This window comes from Papilio xuthus, unplaced genomic scaffold (assembly GCF_000836235.2).
Source record: "Papilio xuthus unplaced genomic scaffold, Pxut_1.1 DF827756.1, whole genome shotgun sequence".
Classification (NCBI taxonomy): domain Eukaryota; kingdom Metazoa; phylum Arthropoda; class Insecta; order Lepidoptera; family Papilionidae; genus Papilio; species Papilio xuthus.
In genome coordinates, this window is record NW_013530893.1 from 1,384,647 (window position 1) to 1,395,888 (window position 11,242).

Here is an 11,242-nt window from a genome sequence, read left to right on the forward strand (position 1 = left end):
CTTAGAAATATAATTTTGTATTATTAAAAAAATCGTACCTTTACATCTGGCGAAACAATTACGTACTAGCCACATGTCGCTACCTCAAATTAATTTCACTGAATCTCATAGAAAGGTACAAATAAAAAAAAAAGTAAAAAACGTAAATGGCACTGATGTTTCCGGAAAAAATGAGAGTCTGCGAGCACGTGCCGTGTGTTTTTTTACATCCCTTACTTTCCCATCTCCGCAAACTGCATATTATAATCCAAACAATTGCTTGCCAAATTAAGAAAAAGTTTTCGACTGTCGACGTTATACTTAGTATGGACATTCTTCTAATATTTCGCTGAATAAAATAGCTAACATATTCTGAAGTATACGGACAGTGTTAAAAAGCGATATTAACTGTTTTTATTCCCAAGAAATGTAAAATCAACGTATAATTACATTATATACTTGTGTACAAAATAAAAGTATAATTTGTATTTTAACAATGTTATCTGGCGATTCTTAACTACAACTATGCCAGAAGATTTTTCCTTTTTAAATCTTAGTAAAGGCAAAATTACCCAATTTAATTCATACATAAAGATACTTCTTTATAAAAACATATTTGTACAATTTGTTTTTTTTTTTAAATTAAAATGCACATATATTATATTTCTTATGTATATCCATACTATGATATCTATCGCATGAACCAGCTAACCGCGGAAGTGCCGCAACATGCCGCCTCTTCCTGTCTTTTTACCTTCCTTGCCAAATTGAGTGCTTTATCAAAAGTTTTTTAATACTTTTTTCTTTACCCTGCAGTAATTTGACGGCTGCTTTTGGCTCGTGCTGTCTCCAGCTGCCGCAACTTTTTCTTTCTCAAACACCATTAATAATTAAAAAAAGAAACTATACTAAAAAACGTCTTTGCTTGATCAGTCATAAGACGCCTTCTGGGCTAGGCCTTCCTCTAAGATCACCAGATGATCTGTCCTGTGCTACCTGCATCCAGGATACACCAGCAACCTTAACCAGATCATTTGTCCATGTTGAGGGAAGGCTGTTCAAAAAGTCATTAATTACACTGATATATAAACACGGCTTAACACTCACGTATATTCGTCCGGTGGCGGCACCGACTAGTTTCGAGCCCATCGGGGGCCCTTCATCAGGATGAGTGGTACTGGTATTATTTCGCGGACGCGGCCCTCAGCTCACTCAAGTCAATAATTAATAAAAATTTACGTTAGACATGTCTTGGAAGATTACAGTCAGGAGATTGTTTAGTACGTACAGTCAGCGTCATATAGATCGTCACAGACAAGATATGCAAATATATAGGTACACCAAAAGTATTCAATTATATCGGTACAACAAAAGTCCTCAAAATAATAGATACATTCACCCTGCTCAAATACATCGGTACATACACAGCGTCAAATATATGAGTACATGCAAAATGCTCATAAATATCGTAGCAGCCACAGCGTCATAAGTAACGAAGCAGTCAAGGTGCGCAAAAATATCGGTACATTTGACAAAATTGAACTCTATCTCTATATACTTGTGATTCAATTTGGAATAAACTACTTCTGCTACATTCATTTGACACTTTGCATCAAACCATTTTTCAAAATTTACTAAAAGTGTTCGTCGCGGATGACAGATATTAGGTAGATAAAACCAACATCAAATTTAAGTTTCTCATCATATATGCTAGTTTGGTCTCGTGGCTTTACCGTTCGCCGCCGTTGGTACGTAAGGTCGGCGCTCAAATCCCAAGCAACTATTTTTTTTTTAAATTTAAGCTTTTTAATTTTAATATCGAAGCACATGTAATTAAACTCTATCGCCGTAGTTATTAGGTACTTTTTGATATTGCCTTGGGCTAATGAGTTTGACCGTTAACTTTTCTTACTTTTCTATTTCAAACAAAAATGAAGGAGATAAAGCCATGCTATTGGCATGTAATTTGTTTATTACTCATGTTTGTTAAACTTGTACCGGTAAAAATATCACGTTACCTTTTACTGATACTGATTATATTTAAGAAACAAAGAAAAAAAAGCTGAATGTCAATATCCAAACTACATCAAATTTTTGGTCGATTGTAATAAACATTCCAGTGTGCGTGGGCGCGCACACATATGTAGATAACACTTGTACGTATAGTTTCCGCGCATACCATTCTTAAAACCCGCAAAGACAATCCACGCTCCGCCCATTCACTTCACCCGCGATGGTCTGACCTAATTGTTGTTAACTTTATTTAAATTTCTTTCTACCCGACAGCGAAAATTATAAAAAAAAAATTGTCGAGCAAAATTTTACATTACCAAATTTTTACTAGTTATGAAAAAATAACCCCGTGATTGATAAAATGATAAAAAAGAAGCCTGAGATTCGAACCGGTAAACTTATTATACATATTACGGCAAACATACTAGAATACTGCGCCAAACAAGTATATATTGTAACAAGGCAAAATTTGATATTAGTTATTACGTATCTGTCATATTCGGCGTGACAAACTTTTATAATATATTTAATCGTTATGACAGGAGAAGAAAAATATTGGGTTGCCCAGTAAGTTCGTGCCGCTTTATAAGGAAAATTGAAACCCTGTTCTCTTAAATTTTTGGAAATGTTTTTAAATTATATTGGTACGACTCTATACCTAAAACGTCTTTTATTATTGGATAAAATTTTAAAAAATAGTTTTCATCTCAACCAATGAAATGAAATTATTCACAATATAGAAATTTTTGTGACGTTTGATAATGGTGGAAATCCGAAAATGAATCCACTTCAGCTACAGTCTATTGTAAGCTTTATATCGAAAATCAGAACGAACTTTCCGGACAACCTATAATGTTAATACAAAGTGTCAAATGAATGTAACAGAAGTAGTTTATTCCAAATTGTATCACAAGTATATAGAGATAGAGTTCAATTTTGTCAAATGTACCGATATTTTTGCGCACCTTGACTGCTTCGTTACTTATGACGCTGTGGCTGCTACGATATTTATGAGCATCTTGCATGTACCCATATATTTGACGCTGTGTATGTACCGATGTATTTGAGCAGGGTGAATGTATCTATTATTTTGAGGACTTTTGTTGTACCGATATAATTGAATACTTTTGGTGTACCTATGTATTTGCATATCTTGTCTGTGACGATCTATATGACGCTGACTGTACTTATTTCGTTTGATGTCGGAGTTGTAGACCTATATAAACATATACAAAACACGGAGATTATGTTAAAAATCGCTTACTTCTTTTAAAACTGAAGAATCTCATAATTACTCGATACATATCACTCCTAGGATAAAAAGGAAAAAACGTATTTTTTTCTTAATGTTACTCCTTTTTATCCCACTTAGTTAATTGGTGAACGTAATAATTCTTACAGAGTTCTCTCTACTAAAAACCTGTACCACATCATTAATTAATTAGTTTCAAGTCACATAAAATAATGGAATATGTATTCAAGGTTTTTAATCCTGGCATTTAGCCAATGCTATTAGCTCCCACAGATACGCAAATCTACTTCCTGTTAAGCCACCAATTACTAACGTATACTTATTAATCGAATGACAGGACTGTCCGTGGGTTTCTGAGACAATAATCTCCGTTTAAAACATACTAGCGGTCATCCATGACTCAGTCCGCACGGAATTAAAAAAAACATAATTAATAGCTTATATGTTCTTCCAGACTATGTTCTATATGTGTGCTAAATTTCATCGAGATCCGTTCAGTCATCCTGGAGATACCTTTTAACATCCATCCATCCAAACATTCGCATTATAATATTGTGAGATTAGTAAGACTGTCTCTGTTATTTCAATAATAGTGATGGGGATGACGATATGTTTTATACAGAGATTTTGGTTTCAGAAACCCACGGTCAGACAGACATAAGAATGAAGTAAAAATGTGATGAAAAATACACGTTTTTAAATAGAATTATATTACTTTTGAATCTCAGAAATCTACAGAATTATACTTTAAAGAATGTCAACATTACTTATTTTATCTTACTAATATTTTTAATGTGAATATTCGAATGGATGGATGGATAGATAGGTGGATGTTCGTTTGTAAGTATCTGCAGAATGCCTGAACGGATCTCGCTGAAATTTGGCATATATATAGAACATAGCCTGGAATAAAGGCTGCTAATTATGTTTTTCTAATTCCGCACAGACGGACGACCAACAGGTTTTTAAAAGAAATATAATGTGTTTATATAGAAAGTTTGAATTTTATAGAGGACGTCTTAGAAATTATTGAATTTAGATATAACGGCTGATAGAGATATATGGAAAAGTAAATGCCAACTCTATATATAAAAACATAGATGATTATGTTGAGTTGATTGTTTTTACGTTGCTGCAATCTACCATTAACAGGTCAAGCGTTTAATAACAATAGATTAGATGCGCCTTTTGTAGAGAGACGTATAAAATGATTGCTCCCTTATATCCATAAAGGTAAATCCATACAAATATAACGTAAAAGTTCTTCCTTATCGCGATATTAGACGATCAATGACGTCATAAACTTTAATACTTTATACAACAATTTCTATAGAAAACTCATATAAAAGATATTGCATAACACATCGTCCATTTTGATTATTATATTTTAATTTATGATCATCAGTTTTTGGTGAACAACTTTCTGCCAAATGGCGTGTTGGGTTCGATGTAAAAAACAGTGCGATCTCGTGCCAGATAATTAAGGCTTTTGAGGAATCATTTTATTAGAGAAAAAAAAAGTTTCGCCTTACCTGCGATATCAAAACTTTAGATGTATACAGCATGTTCAAATATTCACAACTTTTTTACACATTACACAAACATTTAAGAATTAAAAAAAATTTGAAATAATGTAATTTTTAAGAAAGGAATTATTTAAGTGAGTAATTCATTATATTAGCTTCTTATTATGTATTTTGCAACGAATTATGCATTTGCTGAATATGTTGGACATCAAAACTAATAGTACATACTCGAGGCTACGTCATACAGTTTTATGACAAGACAAAGTTAATGTTTTTACTATTAAAGCTATAATTTGTCAAATATTGCTTACATAAAAACATTATACTTGCATAAAATGTCAATACCAATTATGGTATTTTATCTTTATGGCATATAAAACAGGAAAGATTATATACAGCTACTTTTGCGATAGTAAGTAATAAGTCAATGACTAGTTAATTACGAACTACATACGATAGAAATACCTTATTTTAACACACAATTAAAAGTAAATTACTAAACACTAATCTGATTAATTAGTGGATTAGTTGTAAGTCGCTTTTATTTAATAGGTTCATTTCATTTTACTTTTTACTTGAAAAAAAAAGATGATATGTGATGATACAAGTGTAAAACATGAAAATATATAGCTTTTGATCGAAGGATAAATATTACTTAATATATTTTATCTTACTAATATTATAAATGCGAATGTTTAGATGGATGTTTGTTTAAAGGTATCACCAGAACGACTAAACGGATCTCGATAAATTTTGCCATCTATATAGAAAATAGTGTAAAAGAACACATAGACTATTAATTATGTTTTATTTTTAATGTTGCGCGTACAATCTCTTGGGACCGCAAGTGTAAAATAATTTTAATTTATTTCAAAAGAATCATACTGTATACCGCCATCTATACGTCACATACGCTACGTGTTTTAAACTATTCGATATGCGATCTCTAAAAAGCAGTGTTTTTTTATCCGTAGAATGAACACCAAAAGAAATTCTCAATAAAAAAGTTCGATTTCGCAGATGTTGATTTTATAAATTTCTTGCACGTGGTTTTCGGGTTCGTTTTTTTTTAAACCGCTCATGTGTGCGGTCTCATATTGGATACAAAATCGTCTAAAATTGCTTAACTTGCCTTAATTATAAACTGTTTTAGAAGAATGCGAATATAGTTAGCAGTTGTTAGTTTCGTTTATAAATTCTTTGGTTAATGTTTTAACTAATTTATGGAGATTGTGCTTTTTAAAATTAAACGCTTTTGTTATCTATGTCGGTAACATTAAGAAAGGTTTTATGAACTTAGTTATAGTTTTACAGCGTATCCGTAAACGTTATTTTAGATTAACGATAAAATTGCAAATTGTACGAGTAAGGAGTTTCTATAGGTTTAAAAATATTTTAGAATTACAGACATGTGTTTTTCAAATAGTGTCATTAAATAAAATAAAATGAATGAACCATAGAATCTTTAAATTGGTGTAATTGGTGGGCTGACGATTCAATGTACAACTCAAAAAAATCAGTAGCCTATGTGTTCTTCCAGACTATGTCTTATATGCATGCCAATTTTCATTAAACTCCATTCAGTCGTTTTGGTAATACCTTCAAACAAACATCCATCCATCCATTTAAACATTCACATTTATAATATTAGTCAGATTATAAAACAAATTGTATGAATTTAGAAAATTATTGCATTCTTCGAGTTAATAATAGTATAACGACATCTAGCGACCATGTTCTAAAATATTGTTTCATTTGTTTGCATTGCAGTCATCATAGATGATAGCACTCAGTTCATAGATGGCGCTTTTAAGAAAAAGATAACATGTGTTTTATTGTAATGTTTTTTTTATAAAAATGGTCGGTAACAATTTATTTGATGAGATATTTAATATCTTAATAGGATAAAATAGACTATAGTTTATTAGATGGTTGGTCTTTTTTAATAATTCAAATTTAAAATTACGTATAATAACTTTTTTATTAAAATAACAAAATTACATTGAAGTACACAACAGTTCAGGAGGTCAGTGGTGCACTTTATGTCCAATTTGCAGCGTTAATTTTTCGTCGATGACGACACTAAGGCGATTGTAACAAATATTCGTGTACTACGTGTACGTGTGTTGCCTACGGGTTCTACAGCAGAATTACAAAATAAAAACTCATACAAGCAAAGCAATATTATTTATAAGTTTAATAATAAAAATTGCATAAAACATTAAAAGATAAAGTTACGTAATTAAGTTTTCGAACATTGTTATATAAATATTATTATAATTTTCATGTCTATGGCATACAAATTCACCATCAGTCACACATACAGGATGTTCTCCGTTATATACAACTGAATTATATGCAACATTCAAAGCTTTCACTTCACGAAGCAACTCCCTTAAACAGGAACATTGCCATGGATTCTGATTAAAGAAAAAAGTCGATAATTTCCCACCAGAATTCTTTATTTCCAAACAGAAATTATATTCCAAATATGTTATTTTATTATTCGACAAATCAAGATTTTTTATAGTAGTACCTCTAAACATATTTACTGGGATTGTAGACAATTCGTTACTAGATAAATCTACTATACCTAATACTGGTAAATTCCTAAACAAATCGTTAGATATCTTTTTAAATTTATTATCTCTTAATACGATCATTTTTAAATTCCTCAATGGCTTCAATGATTTCTCATTAATATATTCCAAACAATTTTCCGCTAAATTTAATATTTCTAAATTGTCCAAATTGACAAATATTGCACCATTGTCAATCTTACTTATCAAATTTGTAGACAACATTAGATGTTTTAAATTCTTCAAATTAGGTATTGTTGCAAATCTAGGTACTTCTTTTAGGAAACATCTGTCTAAATTTAAAAAGTCCAAGCCACGGAATGCATGTAAAAGATTATCAGGTGATTCGGACATATCATTTCTTGAGAAATCGATAAATTTAATTTCCTTACTCCTATCAAATGTATAAGGATTGATGTCTTTACCCAAAAATGAATTACTAGAAAGATCTATATGTTGTATGTTCTTTAAAGCATCAAAAATGCCTAATTTCAAATGAAATATCGTATTTCCTCTTAAATCTAATAGTTTTAAATTAGGTTTTTGATCGAATAATCCCAATTCGAATTCTGACAATAAATTGTAGGATAGATTTAAATACATAACTTGTTTAGCTCCATCTAAAACACCTAATTTGAGATTTTTTATTTTATTTTCAGCTAAATCTAAATATTCCAAAGCTGGTAGACCATTGAATGATTCCTTTTCTATATCTGATATTCGGCAAGCTTTTAATGTAATACCAGTTGTAATATTATTGTCAGAAACGACACCCCTCTTTAATACGTAGTCACTTTCTCCGGCAGAACAACCAAGGTCCTTCTGACCATTGTCAGATTTGCATGACAGCTTACAGTCGACGATTAAAAATGTAAATATTAAAATAAGAAAGATATTCAACATTTTTGTACCTGTAACAAATTAAAATTAGTGTAAAATAAGAAAGGAGTATTCATTGAGATGACGGAAAATAGATGGATATGTAGGACCAAAAACTGTTGCGTCCACCTTACGTAAGAGTGATAAAACAGACGTTTAAGACTGTGAAATAAGTTTACTTTACTAATTTCTCTTCTAAAAGGTATAACATATAGATATCGCCCTATTTCATAAATTTCTAAGTCTAATTAAAGAAGATTAGAGAAAGTAGATACATTAGAGCAGACATTCCCAAAGTGGGCGAAACGAACCCTTGTGGGCGCTGCAGGTCTCAAGGGGGGGTAAGAGACCCAAAAAGAAAATGGGGGCGTTGTGTAGAGGTTTGGGGGGTGATTTGTAATTTTATTTAGCTAGGAGGCCTCTTAGACAACGAGTGCATGAGCTCTCGACTCTCAACAACAACTTGTGAACATCAACTAATATGAATTAAAAGATTGCTTAAACTGTAATATTTGCTTAAACGCTAAAAAAATATTTATTCTCAAAGTGGGCAGTAGACAAAATAAGTTTGGGAACCACTGGTTTAGAGCAAGGATGGTGAACCATTAATAAGCCACTGGGACAAAATACTTTTGTGAACGTCACTGATTACAAAATTCCTCTGTCTGTGTAAATATTAGGAACACGAAAGATTCCAGTGTATTAAATGTTTACAATAATCATAAAGACACGTCTATGACCTCATTAAACATGTATTAGAAATGGAAAATCTCGTTATATAACATTATAAATTTGATTGTTTAGATGGATGTTTGAAGGTATCTCCAGAACAGCTGAACGAATCTCAATGAAATTTGGCATATATACAGAAAATAGTCTGGAAGAACACATAGGCTACTAATTAATTTTTTAATTACGAGCGGAAGGAGTCGCGGGCAACAGCTATTTGATATACAAAGGTTCGCCATACGGGCACTAGAGTTACTTAGTACTATTTACATATAAATATAATTTCTGGCAAAACTCCAAGTTAACTTTTGAAATCTTAGTAGCAAATATCAAATAAATAACTCACCCTTCTTATAATACAGTTGTAGTTTGTAAATTTGATATATCACTTGAACAACTATTTTTTATAATTATTAATATAGGAATAAGTCTGATTCTGTTCAGGCTTTAAATTCAGAAAACTAATGTATGCGAACCACAGAATACGTTGTGCGCGGTCGTTTTTCCTCACGCAATGAAGTATGCAGTTCTATAGTTACACATGTGATACATAAGTACATCTACTATGTTAGGTTCTATCAGTTTAAAAATATTACTAGCACTTTAGACCTCTTTTAAAATATGGTTTCGGGGAATCCCCTGCTAATAATTTTTACCTTCAAAGTGTATACCTATTGTACCACTTCGTTGGGTATCCTGTGGACCTCTAAAGATCTATCAAGACCTGAAACTCGCTCTACTATCTGACCTTAATTATAAAATTTCAAAATTATTAAACATTTCGCCTGTACATCTGCAGTTCGTCTCTTGTGATCGTATCGGTGTTCCTGCCGCTCGTTTGGCCCCTTCTCTTATTAAAAAAAATTTATCTTACTTCTTGCTAATATTCTATATGCAAATATTCGGATGGATGGATGTTTGTTGGAAAGTATTTCCAGAACGGTTGAAAGGATCCCGCTGAAATTTGGCATTGATCTAGAACATAGTCTGGAAGTACACATAGGCTACTAATTAATCTTTTTCAAATCCACGCAGACGGAGCCGCGGGCGACAGCTAGTAATTAAACAAAAATACATTAATAATTTCAAACACGGAAAAGAAATAGACTTGATAGCCATAAAACGTTGAGGTTAATCTCAAAATAATCTCGAAAAAATCACCATAACCTAAACATATCAGGATCACATAGAAAACAAACGTATTAAACATTGATTTTTTTATTAATACATGTAATTAAACATATAATTATATCTTAACAAGACACACATTAATTAAATTATGTAGGGTATTCAAATATACAGTTGTTACTGTTTTTACAAAGAGAATGAAAGGGATGTCTATATTTTGTACGATTGTTTAAGCAGTGGCTTGCAGTTATAAAGTTCTATCACAAATAAACTTGTCTCTTACAACGCACACTTGATGTTCTCCATCAAAATCATCACCATCATATAAAATATTCATATTTTTAATTTCATTAACCAATTCATTCATACATGCACATTCCCAAGGATTAGGTAGGAAATAAAGCTTAGCTAACGTCACATCAATATTTTGTAATTCCAAACAGAAATTTTTTGGTAAAAATTTTATTTTATTATCTGATAAATTTAAATTCTTCAATGACGTACCTTTAAAACTATCAACTGTAATAGTTTCCAATTGGTTATCGGATAATTCTATGTTTATTAATTTTGGTACATTTTGAAATAGAGTTTCTGGTAAAGTTGTTATTTGGTTGCTTCTTAATATAATACCAACTAGATTCCTTAAAGTTTTAAACGTATTTTCATGTATAAAATCCAAATTATTCTTTGATAAATCTAAAACTTTTAGACTATCTAAATTAATAAATACAGTTGGATCATCAATTCTTTTTATTTGATTTGTAGACAATATTAAATGTTTTAAAGATTTCAAATTAGAAGATGTTGCAAATTTCGGTACAACATTTAGTAAAGTTCGATCCAAATTTAAAGTTTCTAGATTATACAATGCATGTAACAGATTATCTGGAGATTGTGACATATCATTTCTGGAGAAATCCAAAATAGATAGGTTTGGATTCTGATCAAATAGATATGGATTTAGATCTTTACCTACAAATGAATTGGAAGACAAATATAGAGATTTTAATCTCCTAAGTGGATCGAAAATACCTAATTCAAACGATACAATTTTATTTCCTGTTAAATCTAGTGTCGTCAACTTTGTTTTCTGATCGAATAAACCTAATGGAAATTGACTTAACATATTAAATGATAAATTAAGATGCATTACTGCT

The 11,242-nt window shown here is 31.1% G+C and overlaps 1 protein-coding gene across 1 annotated transcript in view; it reads right to left on the reverse strand.

Annotated features, from left to right (window-relative positions):
- Window positions 1-10,207: 10,207 nt before the first annotated feature.
- Window positions 10,208-11,242, reverse strand: part of LOC106116355 (leucine-rich repeat-containing protein 15-like) — a gene marked incomplete in the record, with an annotated part of 6,665 nt that continues 5,630 nt past the window's right edge. Inside the window, 1 exon segment of the mRNA NM_001311811.1 lies at window positions 10,208-11,241. Within this exon segment, the coding sequence (NP_001298740.1) occupies window positions 10,333-11,241 (909 nt within the window).